The sequence below is a fragment of the Homalodisca vitripennis genome, unplaced genomic scaffold (assembly GCF_021130785.1).
Source record: "Homalodisca vitripennis isolate AUS2020 unplaced genomic scaffold, UT_GWSS_2.1 ScUCBcl_1002;HRSCAF=4059, whole genome shotgun sequence".
Classification (NCBI taxonomy): Eukaryota; Metazoa; Arthropoda; class Insecta; order Hemiptera; family Cicadellidae; genus Homalodisca; species Homalodisca vitripennis.
Window position 1 is genome coordinate 23,423 of NW_025777114.1, and position 24,007 is coordinate 47,429.

Here is a 24,007-nt window from a genome sequence, read left to right on the forward strand (position 1 = left end):
ATGATATTTTTTCGCGCTCCATTTAGATAGAAAAATTTATTTAACTAAATGGTGCTTGTAAACCAACGATTGCGCCTCTCACGGCGTGATATCACTACGGATATGACGCAGGCGAAGCGATTATCGTGATGGTCGGTCTGTAGTAGCACACCTCGACTGTCATTGAAGATTTTTCCTTTATTCGTAGCAGATTTGACAACATTTTACAAAGCACAGCTTAAGAAAGTAGAAGCAAACAGCTGTAGATTTGGTTAATTTTTCATTCCACAGAGTAGATAGTAATGTACCGATCGCTTTTGGAGACGAACGACTGTAGATTCGGTTAATTTTTCATTGAGATTTGCTGTGTTATTTCTCAGCTTCCTTTATGGTACATTGAACAGTATTTTACATTGCTTTTCGGTCGGCTCCGAAAGTGCGCCAGGAACCCCATATTATTATCTACTTATATATATATATATATATATATATATATATATATATATATATATATAGCATATTTATATTAATGTACACTGCAAAATTCAGAATCTAAAAATATCAATGCTTTTTCATAAAAAAACAGTGATACCACCAGTTTCCAATTTTTTTTTTAAGAACCATAATTTCCCATTACAATTCAATTTTTTCATTAAAAAGGGTTTTATTCTTACCATACAGAACTTAAATGTGGTATATGTAATATTTGTACTTACGTACTATATGGTTTTTCATTTTGGGCGGGTAGATGTTGAGATGAAATAAAACAAGCTATGTATGATATATTAACGAAATTTATTTTTCATATGAAAGGCCCATGTATGCCATTATGTATGGAATATGACATTGTTCAAATGTCCCCCCCCTGTTTCTCACAACAATACGGATTCAAGTGTTCCAATTTTCAATTACTCTGCAGCATAAATCCGGTTGAATTTGAGTGATGGCCTAAGATATGTTGATCTTAAGTTCATTGGTTGATTGATTCCTATTGGCATAGACCTGCGACTTCAGAAAACCCCATAAAAAACGTCTAGGGATGTCAAATCACACGATCTTCACAGCCTATTTACGTCATCTCTGCGAGAGATAATCATACCCTCAAATTCGTTCATGCAAAATGTTCATGGTATCGCTCGCTGTGTGGCAAGTAGCCCCGTCCTGCTGAAATCACATGTCGTTTACATCCATATCGTTCAATTTTGGGCTAAAAGAAATCTGATATCATCGTTCTGTAGCGTTTGCCGTTGACATTAATGGCCTCACCAACGTTGTTTTCAAAAAAATACGGACCAATCACACCGCCAGCCCAAAATCCACAGCAAACAGTAACTTTTTGTGGATGCATCGCTCGCTACCTTGTGACCCTCATGTGGGTTGGCGTTGTCCCATATAAGGCAGTTATCCTTGTTAACATAGCTATTCATCCAGAAATGTATTTCATTGCTGTAGATAATTTTTCGGCCGAAATTAGGATGCTCTTCCAAACGCTCCAAAGTCCACTCGGCGAACAAACAGCGTTGTCTATGGTCATAAACTTTGAGCTCCTGTGTCAGTTGGATTTTGTACGGATGCAGGCCTAAATCTAGATGCAAAGTTCGCCATGTTGAAGTTTGTGAAAGGCCGAGTTCTTGGACACGGCGAGGAATTGACTACCTCAGGTTTCTCTGCACACTTAAGGAAAGCGTCGATGTTCTCGATAGATCTGTTCCTTTGATGTCTGAGTGAATGCTGGCTGTTTACAGAACCAGTCTTCTCGAATTTAGCTACCAAACGTTGAAGAGTTGACATTGAAAGGCCTCCGTGTCTGTCATAAAATGGTCGCAACGCATGTAACGTTTTAACTAGTGAACACTCATTTTGATAATAAAAGTTTAATCATCTGATCGTGCTGCTTAATCGTGTAATTGGTCATGATGAAATAACTTGTTATGAAATGGCAGCACTTACTGATTAATGAAACAGCTGACACCAAAACAACATGGTCATCACAGGCTGCCAACATCTACCCGCCCAAAATGAAAAACCCATTACAAGCATTGTTCAATCTCAATATTAGAAGTTTTGAAGAAGCAAAGACAAGAAAGAAAGAAACACATATTTATTGAGGCGAAATTAGGACCATATGGTCCATGTGGTGGACAAGAAGGGAAAAAAGAATCAGTAAAATTTGGTATACATAATAATTATGATGTATATATATAATGACTATATAAAATAGAAACAACACAATTATGAGATGTATATAATGTACAAAATGTTCCCAAAAGGGTGGCAGCCGGGGCTCAGTGCTTGGAATCTCAATGTGAGAATCTGGTAACCCTGAAACAAACAGTTACAACAACTTTATATCACATAATTGTGAACACCATTTTGACAAGTTAAATAATATTAAACGTTAAACTAGAATTCATTTAGAAATTATGTACATAGTAACAACATATGTACTGTGTTGGTAAGCTGCACAGTTATTATATTATTAGCAAATGGGGAATGCGACTCAAACACACGCCGATCCCTCACACAGAAGTGCAAGAGATTACAACCAGTCGTACTTCCGCCCTGTTGTCATCTAGTGCACTTCCCTAGTAAAACCATATTTTTTATCATTGGTAATCTTATCCTAAAGAGATTAGTATGGTGTAACTGAATAAGCCGACCGACTCAGTGACACCGGATGGCTGGTGGGATGGATTCAGTGTATTGAGTGGGTAGTTAACTGCTCTTTAATTTTACTCTTGTGACAGAAAATTAACACAGCAATTCCTGACAAAGTGTTCGCTGAATCCTGTCTTTGGTTAGTGCTACCCCTGAGTTTGCCCATTGATTTTGTTACAAATTGCCAGTGACAAAGAAGAAACAACAGGAATTATACAAAATGGGCTGTTATCCATAATAATGTCTCGTTGCCTTCATCTGATTTAGAGAATTGTTGACCATCTAGAGGGCAGTATAACAAAGTAAATAGAGGTAGGGATGGATTGAAACACTTTATAAAGAGTAGTGAGGCACATTATCTAGAAGGAAGGATGGGTTGAAAAAACTTTCTAGACAATAGGTTGGCAAATTATCTAGAGAGGGGAATAGATTGACGACAAACTATCACTACCTCTGTGAATGTCATACTTTTATGAGGTCATCTTGTTCCACCAACTAAAGTTCATATGGTTATCTCAGAGAACTCTGGAGTAGATCTTTCTAAGCAGCTGAAATGTTAAGCATAAACTATTCCAAGACCTAGAAAACAATCAATAAAAATGTATGTTTTCAAAAGTTAAATACATTAACCAAACACATTAACCAATACACCACATTGTAATAACATAACCTTCACATCGTAATGTAAAACTGCCAGAAGAAATATCTGAGAACTCTTAATTTTCAGGAAATGGCCCTACCTTTGACTTTGAAATCACTTCTGGAACTCAGCCAAATTTAAACCACAACATCAATGAAACCAATGCATCAGAGCTAAAAGATGCACAAAACATTCTGGATCACTCTTGATGAAGAACAATGAAAAAGTTCCTACAAGTTGTGGAAAATCTAGTCAATTTTAATTTATACTAGCAATAATTTTGCATTAACTTTAGAAGAATTTTATCACACCTGCATATCCGTATTATATACCCATCTCTATCACAGTAAGGGAGCTGAAATATTTTTACAAAAGAAATGGGTTCAGTTCTTATGTATAAAACATTATCCAGGCTGTTTTGCCTCTAGTAGGGTATTCATTAAGGTAATAGAGATCATAACATCTTAAAAGATTACATAACACCTAACAGTTTTATAATTCTTGTGTTACATCAGAATGTAAATGTATTAAAATCTCCTCCTATTGCAATATTATAATTAGACAAGAATTTCATAACAAAGTAAAGAGAATTTTTTAAATTGTATATTGTTTAGAGCTGCAATCACACTACCAGTAAGACGCTAGCTGCAGTTACAACGTTAACGGTGCCATATTGTTTTATGAATGACTCAAAAGACTTGTATATGTGCGCACACACACATGTAACTAGGTTATTGCTGACTAATGACTTGTACTGGAGGTTGCTAGTTTTTAAGGTCAGAGAGATAACCTGCTGTTTTACCTTATTTACGGATCATTTACTGATAGTGTTATCACTGTACTTACCTAATGTAAATGTGCCTTATCTCTGTAGTTAAAATGTTGAAACCACTAATGAATTCGCATGAGCTTTACTTACAACATTCATTTTCAAGCAAGAACGTCAAAATGAATATTAAATATTTTAATAGAATTATTTCAATTTTGCAGGCGATTCATGAGTTAGGGAATTACATTAGTAGAACATTAATATTTTAACACAAGTACTCTAGCAATTAGCTAACAATGACATTTACAACTACAAAATATAATACTCTGTTGGAAAATAAATCTGATGCCACAACTGTAAAAACTGAAAATTATTCAGACTAAAATTATTCAGTCAACTTAAAACTATATTAAAATGAAATAAATTTCTCACGTTCAAAGAAAATTTATGTTTTAAGAATGAAATACAAACAAATTTGGCCTATTAAAAGGCTGATGATATTGTTTACAGTTAATTCCAAAGATCTGCGATAAATCAGAAATTCTGTAAACTAATTGCATTTATAATTAACACATTCCCAACATAAATTTTATTTTAGAGACAAAGCCTTTCGAATTTTCAATATGGCCTTCTTAATTTCTATATATTTAGAAGCGGATTTTGTTAACGTTGAGCTTTTATTCATTTAAAGTTGTTAGATGTCCAACAATTTCTTGATGTTATTATTAATTTACTGAATTATACAGAACCAATACATAATGAATCTCTGTTTACTTCAGATTATCCATCTCATATAACAAGCAAAAAAATATTACTGTCAGGTTAAACCAAAGCTTCGAATTCCATTTGCAAAAAATTGAGTCAATATTTTTCCACTGGATCGTGTTCATATATATTTTAGATTACATCAGTATTGCCTCAGATACCATCCCATTATAATGTTATTTTTACTACAACACTCTTAATTCTTTTTGAGTATCACAGTTTTGTGGTTCTTTTGTGATCTTTAGTTGAAAATAGAACAATTTGAGTTAACAAACAATAATAATTGTTGAATTGGTTGGAGTCAATGAAGTTGGAAAGGTTGTATTTGCTTCATTGAAAACAACAATGTCTAAAGAATCAACAAAATAGCGAACATTCTAACTGTACCTAAGTGATCTTAAAACTATTTGTAATATTTGTTTAAATTTTCCATAGCAACAAATACATACATTCTTGATTGGAATAAAACTTATCTTCTTGATTCCAATATGTGTATATACAGATGGAACAAACATCTGGTGTCACCGTTTGCTTTAAAATTCATTTGGTTACTGTGGTGTACATATCTGAATCTAATATAAATAGTCAGCTATCTAAAATATATTTGTTAAGATAGGAATGTTGATTATCGATCTGGCCGTTGGCGGTTATATGTATGTGACGTAATATGAGACCATACTGTTTAAATAAATCCTATTGGCTACTGAGGTCACGCCACTTCTCCCCGCCAACGTTCCTTACCGTTCCAGCAGCGAGTGTTCTTCCCAGTCCAGTTTTACCCACGGTCCATGAAACCCGCGTCCTCCCGACCAAGATGTAGTTCGATAGTTTTCCTGAATTGGTGTAATTTTATTACCCGGTTTTATTACCACCGGCCACGAACATCACAAATGGCGACGAGGATTTGTGGAAATTAGTATTAGTGCGAAATTCCGAGTGTACATCGCCGCTGGACATCAACAGTGAACACCACGTGCTGCGCGAACAACACGAGGACAGTTTTGATCGAGTGAACATCACAAAATGGCGAGTGAACATCACGAAGATTAACAGTACGAATTTTCTTTAGTTTTCAAACCAATTAGTGTGGGAGGAAGTGTAGTGTGCAACCAAATTATTTTAGCTACTAGTTGATGTGGCAAGTACAATTAGACGAACTACCGTTTCCTGTAACTAATATAATGGCGCAAATCGGCGTTATCGGGGAATATGACGGGTCAGTTGAAACCTGGGCGTCATACATCGAACGTTTTGAGCTGTTTGTGGACTGTAATAGCATTGACGCGGGTAAAAAGGTCAGTACGCTTTTAACTGTGATAGGAGTAAAAACGTATATAGTTTGTTGAGAGACCTGTGCACTCCTAATAAACCGTCGGAAAAGACATTTAATGAACTGGTGCAACTTGTGCAAAAACATTTATTCCCGACTCCTAGCTTCATCGCGGAGCGATATCGTTTTAGTAAGAGAGTACAGTTGGAAGGCGAGTCGGTTGCCGAGTATATTGCAAATTTGAAAAAAATGACAACCCATTGTGACTTTGGCGCGTCGCTAAATGATTACTTGAGAGACAGACTGGTGAGTGGCATCAGAAGTGAAAGTGCCAAACAAAAACTGTTATCGGAAGCCTCGTTAACGTTCGAGCAAGCGACCAAAATAGTGCTTTCAATGGAGCAAGCAGAAAAATCGGCGGCAGCTCTATCAGTCGGAAGACCCGAGCGGATCCATCAGTTGAGCAGCGTGGTGGCCAGGAGGGGGAGATTCGGAAATGGCGCACCGCATTCCCAGACGCATTCCCAGACAGCACGGAGCGACAACGCTGGAGCGGCCTGGAAGGGAGCAGGGGGAACAGCCAAGGTCAGCGGCGGCACGTCACCAGGGCCTTCTGGATGGCAGCGGCGATCTCCGCCAGGTGGCAGTGGCAGTGTGCAATGTTTATGTTGTGGCCTCACAGGGCATTTCCGTTCACAGTGCAGGTTATTAGGTGTGAAGTGTCATTTCTGTGGGAAACAAAACCACATAGCAAAAGTGTGTCGTTCTAAGTTAGCTGGTCGGCAAGGTACAAATGTAAATAGAGATAAGACTAATTTTAGAGATAGTAAAAGCACTGGGAATTTCAAAAATTATCGCAAACATAACTACCTAGAAGGTGTTGATGACAGTAATCAGGTGTCAGGGGACACTGATCAATTTGTGGAGGATGTAGCCAATTTATTTAGAATGAATGAAAAGGTGACTGACAGGGTCAAGGTAGACCCAATTCAGCTTGATTTAATTGTTAATGGTAAAAGCTTAACGTTTGAGGTTGATACAGGGGCTTCTGTGAGTGTTTGCAGTGAGGAATATTACAATTCTCATTTCCAGATGTGTAAATTAGAACCTAGTGAGTTGACACTCAGCTCTTATACTGATCAACCGATCACACCTGTAGGCAAGATCAAAGTTGAAGTTAATTATAACAAAGTAAACAAAGTAATGGACTTGTATGTCATAAAGTCCGGTGCTCATGCACTTATAGGTAGGGAATGGTTAAGTGCTTTAGGGGTTGAAATTTCGTTTAAAAATAATGACAGGTTATTTGAGATAAGTAAAACCGATGCCGATAGTTGTCTTGAACTTAAGAACAAGTTGTTCAAAGAATTTCCTAAGGTATTCAGTGACGAGATAGGTTGTTTTAAAGGCGAGCCTGTAAAGTTAACAGCAAAAGAAAACACGGTTCCTAAATATTTCAAACCTAGGCCAATACCTTTTTCCCTGAAAGCTAAGGTTGAAAACGAACTAGCTAGGCTAGTAGATGAGAAAGTGTTAATACCTGTAAGTAGCTCAGATTGGGGTACGCCCATAGTTCCTGTATTAAAGAAATGTGGTTCAGTCAGGATTTGCGGTGATTTTAAAGTAACCTTGAACCCTTGTTTAGAAGTAGAAAAATTTCCGTTACCAAGAATAGATGAGTTGTTCGCAAACCTGCAAAAAGGCGAGAAGTTTAGTAAGATCGATTTGTGTCAAGCATATACCCAATTAGAGTTAGATCCAGAGTCTCAGAAACTGTGTACCATAAGTACACACAAAGGTTTATTTTGTTATTCCCGTGTCCCTTTTGGCATAACGTCAGCAAGTGCTATTTTTCAAAAGAAAATAGAGCAGACTCTCCAGGGTATAGATCAAATTGCAGTATTTTTAGATGATATTCTAATAACCGCTGAAAATGATAAGGCTCATTATGAGAAGTTAAGAGAAGTGTGTAAGAGATTGAATGAGAAAGGCTTAACTGTCAAAAGGAGTAAATGTACTTTCTTTGCTAACCAAGTAGAGTATTTGGGGTTTGTCATTGACAAACACGGTTTGCACACCGATCCCAAGAAAGTAGAAGCAATCAAGAGCGCACCTATCCCAAAGAATGTCACAGAAATTAAATCGCTAATTGGGCTAATTAACTATTATTCCAAATTTCTTCCAAATTTGTCAAGCATTTTAAGCCCATTGTACAATTTATTAAAGAAAGACGTTCCATTTGATTTCAACAGGCAATGTGTTCAGGCATTTGATAGAGTAAAAGAACTGCTAAGTAGTGAGACTATCTTAGCGCACTATGACGGCAAACTTCCGTTGAAGCTGGCGGTAGACGCGAGTTCTTTTGGACTGGGTGCGGTCCTGAGTGTTGTCACACCAGTAGGTATTGAAAAACCATTAGCATACCAGTCTAGAACGCTAACTAATGCTGAAAAGAACTACTCCCAGATCGATCGAGAGGCTCTAGCAATTGTCTGGGGCGTGAAGAAATTTAACCAATATCTGTATGGCAGGGAATTTACTTTATGTACGGACCACAAACCGTTTCTATCAATATTTGGTCCTCATAAGGGTTTGTCAGTGTTTAGCGCCAGCAGATTGCAGCGCTATAGTTTATTTTTGTCAGGGTACAAGTTTAATATAGAATATATAAAATCAGCTGATCACGGTAATGCCGACGCGTTCAGCAGGCTACCACTGACAATGAAAGAGCCGGAAGTGAGCGACGATGACCACTGGAAGGGCAGTTATTTGCATTGTCTTTTGGAAAGCTCTGTGCCTTTAACTTTTGAAAATGTACAAGTAGAAACGCTAAAAGATCCAATTTTATGCAAAGTTATTGGTTATGTAAGGCACGGGTGGCCCAATAGCATCCCTGGGGATGACAAGGAGTTGTTGCCATATTTTGCAAGGAGGGAGGAGTTGTCTATAGTAAATAATATATTGGTTTGGGGTTACAAAGTTGTCGTGCCTAGCAAAATGAGAAAATATGTGCTGGACGAGCTTCACTCATCCCACATGGGTATAGTCAAAATGAAATCGATAGCTCGTAGTTATGTTTGGTGGCCTAATATTGATGATCAAATTGTGTCCCTGGCAAATAATTGTTTTTCCTGTTTAATGGAGAGAAATAACCCTAGCAAGTGTCAGCTGCATACGTGGCATTATCCCTCAAGTCCATGGCAAAGGCTTCACATGGATTATTTAGGTCCGATTAATGGAAAAATGTATCTACTAATTGTTGATGCGCACAGCAAGTGGCTGGAAGTGTTTCCTGTAGCTTCCACTTCAGCCAATGTAGCCATAAATCATTTAAGAGATTTGTTCAGTAGGTTTGGCCTGCCAGAGACTGTCCACAGTGACAATGGTCCACCATTTTCCTCATTCGAATTTCATAATTTTATGTCAAACAATGGTATCAGACATACTTTGAGTCCTCCATACCATCCCATGAGTAACGGTTTGGCAGAGAACTCTGTCAAATATGCTAAGAATAAGATCAAATGTGCTTTACGTGATAAGAAAGATGTAAATATAGCTTTAAGTAGAATATTGTTTGATTATCGAAATGCTGTTCATGCTACCACCAATGAGACCCCAGCAAAGTTGATGTTTAATAGACAATTAAGGACTAGGTTAGATTTATTAAGGCCTAACCTGTCAATGACAGTTAGTAGAAGACAAGACAAGCAAAAGGAGTATTTCTCTGGAACTAAAGTTAGACTATTTTATCCTGGTCAAAATGTAATTGTTAGGGACTATCGCACCCGCGACAAATGGGTTAGTGCTACAGTAATAAAGCAGATCAGCAATGTTATATACGAAGTTGAATTGACGTCTGGCATTGTGTTCAGACGGCATATTGATCAGATTGTAGCCGTGCAGGGAGAGCCAGCTGATGTAAACAAACAGGTAGAATCAGCTGACGCTTTCGATGACAGTTCCTCTTTCCCCCCGGTCATGACGCCGGTGATGGGGCAAGAGCCAATAGCAGTGAGTCCCCACTCTCCGCCGAGCGGCCGTGTGGCTCGCTCCCCTCCCCTCTCAGTGTCGTGCCGTTCTAACGGTAAACAAACAGCTGATCGTGGCAATACGTCACCGGCTGCGACGGCAGCTGTCATGCCGCGCCAGCTGTTCCAAAACAACAACAATGATAGACGCTATCCTGTGCGGATTAGAAATCCCGTGGATAGGCTGAACTTGTAAATTATATTGTTTTGTTCTATTTTAGTTGGTTTCATTATATTGTTTTATTTGTCTTAGTTGTGATAACCAAAGCGTTCATACCATTTTGCTTATTTGTAGTTTAAGGAAAACTTTTGATGTTACTGTATTAATGTGTTAATTGAATTTCAACAATGTTTATTTTGTTAAACTATTTAGTGTGTTGTTTTGCAGTGTTTTTCAACTTTGGAAGGGAGGAAATGTGGTGTACATATCTGAATCTAATATAAATAGTCAGCTATCTAAAATATATTTGTTAAGATAGGAATGTTGATTATCGATCTGGCCGTTGGCGGTTATATGTATGTGACGTAATATGAGACCATACTGTTTAAATAAATCCTATTGGCTACTGAGGTCACGCCACTTCTCCCCGCCAACGTTCCTTACCGTTCCAGCAGCGAGTGTTCTTCCCAGTCCAGTTTTACCCACGGTCCATGAAACCCGCGTCCTCCCGACCAAGATGTAGTTCGATAGTTTTCCTGAATTGGTGTAATTTTATTACCCGGTTTTATTACCACCGGCCACGAACATCACAGTTACAAAGAGGAATCCCATAAAAATAGCCACCCTATTTCAAAATTGACTTGAATCAAAAGTGTTTTATATCAAATATTTTTAAATGGACAAAATATAGTCTTTTATACTGTTTTTATATCAAGCTTATTTATAATGATTAACACTTTTACCGAAACACCAGTCTGTGAGACTCCCTTGGAAATTTAACTTTATTGTATTTGCAGTCCAGCAGTACATATGACGCTATTGGCATTGGCCACAATAGCTGCCCTCCTACCTCTTCCACCTATTTTGGCTGTCTCGCTTGAACCACCTTGAGCTATCCATCAATCCATTACTGAAAGTCTACACATCTACAAGACCACTTGTTTTGGTTAATAAGTGTGAGTTGCGAGTCTAGAGTGACCGGGTGTTTCTGTTAGTGTTGTGTAGTTTAATTTTTACATTTTTTGTATATAGAAGATTTTTATTTGTATTTTGTCTTTTTTATAATTCAATGTACAATTAATTCATGTCTCAATTTAAAAAAAAATTTCACATTTTGTATATTGAACACTTTTTATTTGTATGTTTTGTTTAATTATTTTCACGCTTGATCACTGATACTGATATCACATGTTTTTTATTTAAGTAAACAGTAAGAGTCCCCTAGACTGCGTGTTCTGTTAAACTCAATAACAGCAAGATCTCACAGACCGGATGTTTCTTTAAACGCAAGTAAAGGCCATTTATCAGTAAAGGTGTTAATATTGTTAAACATTTAAATATTCAATTAAGAAATAACTATCTTTGGTTTGGGTTTGGTCAAATAGGAGAAATATTAAAGAATTAGTCAATGTCAACTGTCAACAACATTTCTGTAGTGTTGATCGACTTATTTCTGTCAAAGTAAAAGTCAAATCATCTTTATTTACATAAACATTAAGTTTAGTAATTGTGTCAACAAATAAAGGTTATGTCAAATAAATATTACTTACTCTTACTCCCATGGCCATGGATACCCTAGGTGGTATTTGGCCTCGCCAACCAGCTGCCTCCATCTCTCCGTCTTCACAATCCCCCTGACCCGCTCTCAATTTCCGCAAGTCCTCCACCTGGTCCTTCCAGCGATTTTTGGGTCTACCTCGAGGTCTTCTTCCAACTGGATTGTGTTTCCAAACCTCTTTAATCAATTTATCATCCTCCCTCCTCATCACATGGCCTGCCCACCGAAGTCTCCTGCTCTTTGCTTCTCCCACAACGTCTGGAGATTGAAACATCTCTCTGATTTCTTGGTTGTGCCTGATTCTCCATCCATCTCTAATAGGTCCGAAAATTTTCCTCAAAATTTTATTCTCGAATGTAACCAATTTCTTTTCTGCCTGTTTATCTATAATCCATGTCTCTGCTCCATAAAGAAGAACTGGTCTTATAACAGTCTTATATATTCTTAATTTTGTTTTGTAAGACAGTAATTTTGATTTTAAAATATTATTTAATGCGTACATGCTTCTATTTGCCAAATTTATTCTATTTTGGATTTCTATTAGTTCATTACTCTTTGAATTAACTATTGCTCCGAGGTATTTGAATCTTTCAACCTGTTCGAATTTATGGTTCAGTATTTCCAAATCTTCTCTACCATTATTTCCTCGCCTAAAATAAATCAACTTTGTCTTAGCGTCGTTAATTTCTAGTCCTGGTTTTGTCTATTAATATTCCTGTCATCTCCATCAGTTCATCTCTGTCATTGGAAACTAACACCACGTCATCCGCAAATGCCAGTGCTCCTATCTTAGTTCCAATGCTTATACCTAGTTTCCTATTTCTTATTTCTTTCAACGCTTCTTCCAGGGCTAAATTGAACAGTAATGGAGAGAGGCTGTCTCCCTGTCTCACCCCTGTTTTTACTTCAAACTCGGGTGAATATTCATTTTCCACTTTAACTTTGCATTTGGAATTTTCTAAGCTAAGTTTTGCCATTTTCGTTAGTTTTGTAGGTATTCCATACTGCTCCATTTTTTTCCCATAGTTTATTTCGATTGATACTGTCATAAGCTTTCTGAAAGTCTATGAATAATCCATACAATGCTCTATCAAATTCCCAGTGCTTGGCTATTGATTCTTTTAGAACAAATACTTGATCGATGGTCGACCTTCCTTTTTGAAATCCTGCCTGGTGATATCAAATAAATATGCCATTAAATAAATAAATTCTTATAGTAACCTCTGTCGATATATATCAACATGATTTAGACACCACTTGATCTTGAAAGACAATTCTATTTCAAAGATTGTTATTCCCAAACTCTTACGTATAGGCCTACACCTGTTTTCATCATTTATTTGCGTAACCAGTTTTTGGTTTGTAGCATTAATTAGTATGGTTACATAAGTATAATAGAAATTATGATTTTATAAAAATGGATGAAATTTGAAACAAAATAGCTATTTCACATTTCAAATTTTCTCACAACTTTATTTCTCAAGCATGGTCTCCTCTAAAAAACGTGCATATCATAAAAAAGCATTAACATTTTTTTATGGCCTGTTTTAAATTTACACATTATTCTCTATTTCATCCTGAAAACATATATAACATCATACACACTGCTTCTTATTTGTATTTTTTGTGAATTTTTATACAAACCATTGCACGAAGCTGCAAAATAGTCTGACACTGCAGGATAAAATGACCAGCTCTATTAGGGTTAATGATAAAGCTAGAGGCATAGAAGGCTATTAAGAAGTTGGCTGACAATACACTTCAGAATATGGGTTGAACCACTGAACAAGATTGAACGTGAATTTGTGAGAAGTTTAACATCTAATCCGTGCTCAAGTGAATAATTCATTGCAAGGTTCAACGGAGATTATGACATACTTATAAGAATTATACCTTAACATATACATGCATAATGAAAACAATAATTCACGTACAGGTCAGGAAACACAAGAGGAGAAGGTTGTTTAGCTTTTCTTCCCCTTCTTGAAGCGGAACCTGGCCTGAGCCTTCGTATACCGTTGGTGATTCCCAGTCGACTTGGAGCCACTGCTGCTGTTATTGGTCTCTGGGTCTCCCTCTTCCTGCTCCTCATCTGTAACAAAAAGCAACTGGAAATACTCATAGATTGTGAAATTTCAAATGAGAATGACAGAGTATACCAAATCTTAATTTTTAGGCTTATGCAGCTGATATTATAACTAATATCAAAGTCTTCCGGTTCACATGTGTCGAAACATTGCAAATCGGTCACAAATTAACTTCTTTAACTTCAATTAACACCGTTTGTTAACCTCTGTTGACTGAAGATGGTTCTCCACAGCAAGGTCGAAATATCTCTGGAAGTTAATTGTGTAAACAATATTTCAATACGGTGGAATCCGGAAGATTTTGATTTTAGGGCTTATTCTTTAAATGAGACGAGTCTTGTGGGTCAATCCATGCAATTTCATTCCCATATTTCAAGGTTTTGATTTGTGTCATTTCCAGTCTTAGATCCCTAATTTTATGACTGACATTGTGTCCACAGTAAAATTTAGTTTAAGTTAGGTTACGATTTAGATTGATATTAAAGTACCTTGTAGGTATGAAATACACATGTACAACTACTCACTGTCTGAAAATAAGGCCTTAAAAAGAGTACATATCAAGCTTGCATTGTAGTATGATCAAAAGCACCAAATATCATATTTCCTCACTTTTCAAAATGTTTTTACAATTTCAACTTAACGTATCGAAAGTTCAGTCTAATCTGAAGTATTCTTAATAAAATCATTGCTTCTACTAAACAATGATCTACAGTAGTACAAAAAAAATCCTCATGTATTGGAACATTTTTAAATAGCAAGAATGTAAGCACATTCCAGTATGAACACAAAACGTAACTAATTGTTCAAAAAAGCATGGTTTTATTTATATTGAATTTATTGCTCATGCTTTATGCAGCAAAATCAATTTTATTATACTTCTTTGAACCTTGCTGATGAATTTGCTTATTACGAAGAATACAATTCTTAAGCACATTTAGCACAATCCTCACCTGGGAACAAGTCGATAGGAGGGTCCAGCAACCCTTGTTGCTGACAGGACATGTAGTACCTGTAGCCTCTGGCCACACAGTAGCCCACCATCGCAATCGTGATGGTGATCAGGGCCATCAACACTGGGTGCTATTGAAAAATCCATCATTAGATTATACAAGCCATCGACCACATTAATTCAGTACTAGTAAGATCGTATCAGACCTGAATTTCCTGTCAGGCATGCATCATTAGGCAGCTTGATAAGATCATTATGCAGTAACCTTAAGAATTAGGAACAAATTTAAAAAAACTGTTTCCATAAACTTTTACTTTTAAACCTATGCCGGCTGTTGTGATGTGATTGTTGTAATTCATACATAGTCTCAACATGGTGTAGACTGGCTCGCCAACATCACCTGTTCTTTATATTGGTCAAAGAACATGTTAATTTCAATTCAAAAATCCAATTCCAATGATGGTCATTAGAAATGTATTATCACCCGTTTAAAGGTCACATGGGTGGCAGATAACATAAAGTGTGCACGTAATGAGTCAGTCAGGGGGAGCTAAAGTAATAATAATTTATCATTGTAAAGTTAGTGATAAAAAGGTATATCTTCCTCTAATCACATAATTTTAAACTAGATAAATTATTTATAATTGTTTATTATTTAAATTCTAAATTATTTAATGACTTTTTCTGTCTAACTGTTGTAGAATGAATAATTGTCAATAACAGCATTTCTTTTTATTGAAAAAGAATCAGTTTAATTTCTAAACACAGTTTTTCCTGAAACCTCACTTTAAAGGTTTAAAAGAAACAAAACTAAACAGTACCAATTGAAAATACAATGTAAAAATCAGTTCAGTTCCAATTTTATACTAAAAATGAATTACTGTGTTAAGAATTACAGTTCTGCAAATTTTTATTTATATAAATTCTTGACTTGCTCCCTGTTAAATTCATTACTATTATAAAATTTATTAAGTTACGCTATATAATTAACTGAGTGCTAGTGAAGCGTTTTACTCGAAGGACTGGAAAAATTTTATTTTTGTTTGTCCCTAGAACTGTCCACGTATCTTGATGTGGACAAATAGAACGAATGTGATATCTTGAGAACGAACTGACCTATAGACGTGCAATGTAGCATGCAGTTTCATGTCTATACAGGCAATATCTAGTTTGTGATGATGATGCATGTCCCTCTGTGGAATTTTGTTAGATATTAGCGAATACTTCACATCGATGACCATAATGGTGATGACAAAATCATAAAATAAACAAACTGAGTATGGTAATTTGACATTTTAAAATGTAATACAATAAAACATGTAATGCAGTTACTTTGTTGGATTGGTTAATAAGACTATGGCTCAATAATGGTGCACGTTCCTCCATGGGATTTAGCTGAGTTAGCAAAGCCGACAATTCAGGGTAATATCTCAAGAATGAATTGAGCTATAAACTTGAAATTTTGTAGTTTGCTTAGAAATCACTAAGTATTCTGGCAAAATTCATCTTATGTCTATATGTCTGTTTTCCACTGGATATCTAAAAAAATTAACAATTTTGATATGTGTAACTGAAATACACCAACAAACTTCAGGAGATTGTTCCTGGGGTCAAAACAAATGGCTTAGTGGATGGTATATGAAAAATAAAAATAATAAACATTTGATTAAGGATTTTGAAAAGAGAAAATTTGAAATTGAGTAACCTGTAGTTGTTTATAACAAAATGAAAAGAAATTGGTATAATAAAGTACATACGTAAACTCTAAAAAAAAAAAAAAAAAAAAAAAAAAACGCCAAAAATAATTTAAAATTCAGCTAAACAACATAATTTTAGGTACAAAAACTATAATAAAGAACTGAATACACAATAAATGGTCTTTGTTAACTCTATTTTTTCATTTGATTGTAAGAAATTATGGCAATTAATTGACATGAGAGACTTTTTTTCACCACTACTAAATTGATTTTTATTGTTTACCATTTATTACAATGGCTCAAGATGTACTTTGTTCACACAAGAATCAATACACCTACTGGAGAAAAGTGTACTCACTGAAAGCATAGGTTTGTCCGCCACTACGTGGTCAGCTATGACAATCATCACCCCGAGAATCAGTCCCACCCCAGCACCAAGCCATGGAATCTGAGCATCCGCTACAACACCACATCAATGTCACAAACACAAAACACACAATGAATATTCACACAGTTATGGGCAAGCAAAGAACATTAGTTGACCCTTTTAGAGCTGTGTATAAATGGTCTGCACAAGTGCGAAAAATTCCAGAGTCGCTAACACTGACACTACAAATTTGTCATAGCACATATTTTTATCTTATTTTTCAGTATTCTGGCTAATATGGTTGGATTACAAATGTTTCAGTCGTGTTTTTCATTTTTTTCCCCTGCCTATAATGGGGGTACAGCTGGAGTTTTCCAATTGCATTTCCATGATATTTGTTTTGTTTGGATCTGTAGCTGCAAGTAAATGTTTTATTTTAATTACAACATACACAATTTGTGAGGATAAATTTGTTCAAGCAAGTGACAAAAGTTTCATTTTTTCATTTGAAGTTGCACCTGGAATTGTTTCTTCAAGAGGTTTTTATCTGCAGTGAAACAGAAATTTTAATTTTTACACTTATATTGTAATAAATTATTCATACATATTTCATATTTTAACGCAAAGTGGTTAGACATTAGTAACTTAGAAACAATATATTTGTGAAATTGTCACTTTGATAGAGCAACAAATTATTGCAAAAAATAAATCACATAATGACAACTGTATAGATTTTTCTGCTCTTTAATATGAAATTTTTGAAAAAAAGTTATAAGAAATCTTTTGGTTCAACACTTTATGATACACAATTATTTTTATATTTTTCACAGTTAAAAATTAAACAATATGTTTTTAACCAGCATTTTGGAATTCCTTTTAAAGCAAAATTTATTCTATACAACATGGTCAAAATTAGAAAAACATATTTAAAAAAATAAAGATTATTTTGCCAGAAATTCTACGTTTTGCAATCGAACAGCTCACAATTTTCATAAAGAAATCAATAAAAATACAACACTAAAAGGTTAAATTTTTTTATAAGAATTTTTATTTTTGATTAACTTTACTTGTATCAGATAGGTATTCATACTAACGAACGCTTCTTACCTTATTTTAGTTTGTGATTTTGATAACTGTTATACAAGCCTTTATTTAAAACATATATTTTTGTAATAACACAGAGTATTTTCTTTATAATATCCGTTTAAAAAAATATAATATACTTATTACATTTCAAACATTTTTTCATATTTCTACAAAAATTTTCATTTTTATTCTGACATTTGTCATGTTGTGCTCAACAGTTTTTGAATTCCTGGACTCAAAGGACTCTACCACCTGTAGAGAAGCCGAATTTGTGACTGCAGTTTCTACGTTTTTGTACTTGAACCTGTATTAACTATGAACTTGAATGAGTAGAGTACAATACAACGCCACAGATACCTTTCATATTACGAGCTCTCTCACGAGTTGTTCGCTCCAGAGCAGCTGCCAGTGTTGGATCTTCTGGTAGAAGTCGCAGTGCAAGTGTATACGATAACACTGCATCAGTGTAGTTATACGTAGCTGCTTCAACTTCACCCTTACGGAAATATCCCTTAAACCACAATCGACCATTAAACAGTAGAAGACTCATTTGTAACAATGCTAACATTTTTGTTTCAAACTGTTTGTATTTATTAAGTATTCCATTAAAACCTTTTACAAATTTATTCAAGAAAAAATTAGTTGACCTCCAGAAATACGAGTACAATTCAAGTGCAACTAATAATCATCAAAAATAGTCAACTGAGTTAATTTTTATTATCAATTTGTGAGCCACAACACTTTAAAACTGAAAAGATTGTATACAATATCAAGTAACAATGTTCAAACTCTTTTAGTGCCAACATCCAGTCTGTAAAATAGTTACAACCGTTTTTTACTACTGGATGAGGCACTGAAAGGGTTATACACTAAAAACACAATAGCATATATTCAGATCTGCTATATATATTATTACAGCATTTTTTAATCACATTTCTTTAAAAACTTAAAATTTGTTTTGCAGCCTAAATAGCTCAAAATAATTTCAGAGTTTTCATTACTATCACACTAAACATAATTATCTTTTTTTAAATAAAATTAGAAAAAGTTTATTATTTTAATATTTTTTTGAAATAACTTGACCTAATAATTCTGATTTTTTTCATTTGCCCTTTTGTTTTCTTTTTCACAACCCCACTCTTTGCAGCTAACTTCCCTTCCAACAGTCACCACTACAATCCTTTGCATTTTTCTCTCTCCCAATTTTAAATAAATTTATTGAATTGAATTATTTGTTCTCAAAGATGGGTTAACATAAATAATTTGATTTTTAAGTGACTGAGAAAATAGTGTAATTTTCAACCTTCTAGATTAAAAAAAACATTTGTTTCGTTATAATTTTGTTTACTAGTATGTTTTATTGATTAAAAAAAACTTTAGCAGCAATAAGAGTACGCTAACACTGTATACTCAAAAAAGTATTAAATTTTAAATAATAAAAAGGTCTGTAAAATGTGCGAAATATTTAATTTTAAAATCTACAATTCTAACCTATATTTTAATTCTCGATTCTCTTTAGTTGCAGTTTGAAGTTGTACTACTTGTGATGATGATAAAGGGGAGACGTGACTAATATCAGTGTACTAAAGGAGGCACAAATCCTGAAAGAATGAGAACCCTTAGTTTAAATCATAATAAAATTTGGTACAATAATGTTTATTGGAACACTTGCAAAAAAGCCTTATTTAAATCAGACAGAAGTAAAGCAGAGCTACACTTAACTTCAAGTGCAAGATTAACAGTTTTAACCGCTTGCTCTGCTGATCTCACGACATGAAAACTGTTAAGTCTAAACATTAAAGTTGAGTGTCAGGAGGCATTACAATTTTAACCACTTGATCTGCTGATCTCATGACATGAAAACTGTTAAGTCTAAACATTAAAGTTGAGTGTCAGGAGGCATTACGATTTTAACCGCTTGATCTGCTGATCTCATGACATGAAAACTGTTAAGTCTAAACATTAAAGTTGAGTGTCAGGAGGCATTACGATTTTAACCGCTTGCTCTGCTGATCTCACGACATGAAAACTGTTAAGTCTAAACATTAAAGTTGACTGTCAGGAGGCATTACAATTTTAACCGCTTGCTCTGCTGATCTCATGACATGAAAACTGTTAAGTCTAAACATTAAAGTTGAGTGTCAAGAGGCATTACAATTTTAATTCTAAACATTGTTGATTATCACTGTCGTGTGTGAACAGATAAAGCATCAACTCCCACAAAAACCAGTAGTGTGAAAGTTCTCATCATTGAATTGCTTATCCTTGTCCACAATAAGTGACAGCAGCCGTGCAACTTCTCTTGCAATTAAATCAGCCAGGGTAAATAGCTTAATACCAGAATAGCCAAGCTTTCCTCATAAGTTTTATTTAAACTAAAAGAAATATGAGATTTGTTTCTAGTACTATAAATATTACAAATCTGTACAATGTTTCTTTTCATTTACAGCATTATTTCAGTAGAGGTTGTTAACATTAACATAAATTTATTGAGCATTCCAAAATCTAACCAGAATATTAAAAGTTAGGGCTACAGTGTGGTAAAAATTAATATTTTTTAAATAGTGTTGTTATTGGAACTTAAAAGCTTACCTTAGGCCAGTCAGGTTTAAGCCTAATAGTCTCTTTGGCATCTTCCAAAGCATAGTAATACTGCTGAGACTTGAGAAAGGCCAGGGACCTGTTGCTATAAAGAGAATAGTTCTTGGGGTCTAATTTGATGGCATGAGAGTAGTGGAAGACAGCTTCCATGGCTTTGCCTTCCTTCATACATTTGTTGCCCTGTTCCTTTAGTTCCTGGACCTGAAAACAATGTATTCCCAATAACTACAACCATCACAAATATGTTTAACTTCCACCTCAACAGATTTGCCGGCCTCTTACAGGTAAGCTCCCCCCAAATGTTAGAAATTGGTGTATAAAAAATATAAGGCTTTTATTGCTCCTCATTTGGATTTTTAGTGAACTTTTTAAATCCCTTACACAAAACTCAGTGCTAAATTATTGTATGAAACGTCAATATTCATTATATAATTTCCAACAAGTTTGTGTCTTGTGTCAACTGAATTTAGCCACAACTTACACCCTGTATTTATAACTAAACACTGTCAATCAATTTACATTTAAACAGAACAAGACAATCAGAAATCCTAACAATTTTTAAACACATATTACTGTGGACAATAAATCATTAATATTTTTAATATCCAAGACTTATAAGATTATAAATAGATAATTACAAGTAAATTTGTATATTAACAATATTATAATTGTTAGCCTAGTTAGCCATGGTGGAGGGTTACAATGTTGAGTATGGAACATTGCACATCCTATTTTACCTATAAGGAAATAAACATTCCCTGTAACTTGAAATAAAAAGGTCAGATAACATCAAAGGTTTTATATCTTAGAGATAACATCAAACGTTAAGATCTGCAAATTTAGACATCTCATTTACCAAAATGAGTTACAACATATACCAGTGATAAAGGAGTGTATACCAAGACAATCATGTATACTCAATTACATATACTCATTTTAAATAATGAAACCATAATAACTAGAAAAGACCTAGAACATTTTTAACAAAGCCTTTTAGAATTTCTCGCTTAGGTAGCAATACACAAAAACTTTCAAAAATGAGTTCAAATGAGTTGGTCTCCATACAACCAAACTTGCATATAACGGATTTTAGCACTTGTCGAATGTCTTGAAACCAGGAGAATAACAGTTTATCACCTTTTACAACTATTTCATTTAGTTTTCTGAAATTACTTATATATAAAAATCACGTTTAGAACAAATATATTGTTTACAGACGGCTTAAGTTATTTGTTGAGAAATGCAAACTGAGGAGGGTAATGTACGGTACCCAGAAGGAAGACGACCCCGTGGGAGACCGAAAGTGAGATGGTGGAACCAGGTGAAGGCTGATATGGAGAAGGTGGGCGCTTCAGAGGAAGATGTGGAGGACCGTTCAAGATGGAGGAGCTTTGTTGGTGCGGCTAAATATCACCTCCGATATAAATGGCCCTGGGAGTAAGTAAGAGTAAGTAAGTTATTTGTTAAAACGTCATTACATGCCCTGCTGTTTGAGCATGAGTACACGCCCTGTGTGGAAGTTGCTTATATTTTTTATAAACTGCTATACCAATGATAAAAATTAAGAATATCCTCCAAACTATGAGTGAGTTTCTCTGTTAGTCCACTGTCTTTAACATGTGCATATAATGTTATTGACAACAACATTAATTATTGTTTTCTTAACAATTTCTCTGAATTAAAAAAAATATATGTTTTTTTTACTGACAAGATGAAAACTACAATTAAAGGTGGAAATCAAATAGTGTTCCGCTGTAAGAAAAAAAAGAACAAACACAACGTATCTAAAAACGATCTTGAGAACACTGGTTTTGAACATTCTAAATTTTATTAATGAGTGTACTTTTTACATGTATCAAGTATCTGCAGAAATTCCATTTCAGATTGGCTAAACTAGTTGTTAGTACTACGCTGCTCAAACGTAATTTAAATTTAAAGTTTAGTTATATTATGTAATCTGAAACAAAAACATTTATTTTTACATATAAAAGTATAGCTTCACTACAATATAGTTTTAAAAGCCTAAAACTTGATTCAGTTTGACATTATCACCCAAAATTAGTTCAAAGTAAAATCGTGTTTAGAAATAAATTCAAAATTAAAATCATGTGTTTTATTATTGACTAATGGCGGCAAGAACAGTAACATACGTGTCGTCTTTGTTTCACAAGCAGTATCCTTGAAAATACATAAAGTAAGTAAATGTTATGTTTTATTGTAATTATAAATTATATTATAATTTGTAAATTTTATTAATACATTAATTTCTAAGACTGAAAACTAGCAAAACCATAACTTACTGTTCTTTGAAATATTTATTGTGTTATTTGTTCCAACATTTTGCTTTCAGTCTTTTGGATGGTCATAAATATTGACAATTCAAATCATTCGATAATCATAATCCGATTGTGTTGGTGGCCGCTTATCATAGTGCATCCCTATCAATTGATATAAATGTATAAAAAAACTAAATTAAAGTCAGGTGTTTCAAATTAATAGAAATAGGCTAGTTTAATTCATTGCGTAATATCATAAACAATAAAAAACCATAACCATTAATCAAACGAAAAATTAAGACAGGTGATTGGCAAAATGTCATTTAAATAATAAAGAGAATGTAACAACAAAACAAACAACTTGAAACTTGTTTGTACATCTTTTAGTGTTATTGTTTATAGTTTTCTTAATTTAACCTATTCTTCTTTATTTTATTTAAAATAAGTTACTTATAGGACAAAATTTGTTTAGAATATAAAAATATGTGTACAGTTGGTTCAAATGATTTACTTATTGTCAAGTTCGTTACTATTGGTTGATTATCTCGATATGTATGATAATTAAATATCTTTCGATAATTTTGAAAAAACCGGTTCTGCTTATTGTACTATACTCCTTAAAGTTATATAAAAACCTAGTCAGGGAAGTGTACTCTATAAATCACAGTCAATGAGAAATATTGAAGAGAAAACTTTGTTCATACAGGATAGTGATACTAGGAAATATAGGTTAATTTAGTAAATTACCGCAATAGAAACTATTAAACTGACTTATTCGTGTTTTATCTAAACCAAATAAAATGAGATATACAAAAATTTCAAATTTACTACATTTGGTAACTACTGAAAGATTTCTACCATTTTGGGTCTACACCATGGTTTTTTAAGTTAACCTGTTTCGACCAACCTGTTCTGAAGTTCCCATTACGATTTGTTATTTCTGCAATTATTAGTTAAAATTTTAAAATCATGTAATATTTTCTATACATTTAATAAGTTAACTATTAAAATTATACTGATAAGTAGAACACGTATTGTCAAATTTAATTAAATAACCACTTGAAGAGATTTTCAATAACGATAGCAGACAAAATTGATTGGTCTGCGCCTTCCGCCT

The 24,007-nt window shown here is 34.3% G+C and overlaps 1 protein-coding gene across 1 annotated transcript; it reads right to left on the reverse strand.

Moving 5' to 3' along the window:
* Positions 1-2,063: 2,063 nt before the first annotated feature.
* Positions 2,064-24,007, reverse strand: LOC124371152 (STI1-like protein). Its single transcript, XM_046829465.1, has 7 exons — positions 23,798-24,007; positions 20,606-20,815; positions 18,371-18,524; positions 16,919-17,019; positions 14,865-14,994; positions 13,762-13,919; positions 2,064-2,301 (listed from the first exon to the last, which is right to left on the reverse strand). Exons 1-6 carry the CDS (start codon positions 23,813-23,815, stop codon positions 13,792-13,794), a joined length of 741 nt encoding a protein of 246 aa, XP_046685421.1. The 5' UTR covers positions 23,816-24,007; the 3' UTR covers positions 2,064-2,301; positions 13,762-13,791.

What these genes read in the sequence shown, in the direction of transcription:
- LOC124371152 (XM_046829465.1), bottom strand. An exon ending in CGGACAAACCTATGCTTTCA is followed by an intron (nt 14,995 to 16,918) that starts GTGAGTACACTT and finishes ATTTTTCAATAG; the next exon opens with CACCCAGTGTTGATGGCCCT. An exon ending in TCCTATCGACTTGTTCCCAG is followed by an intron (nt 13,920 to 14,864) that starts GTGAGGATTGTG and finishes TTTTTGTTACAG; the next exon opens with ATGAGGAGCAGGAAGAGGGA.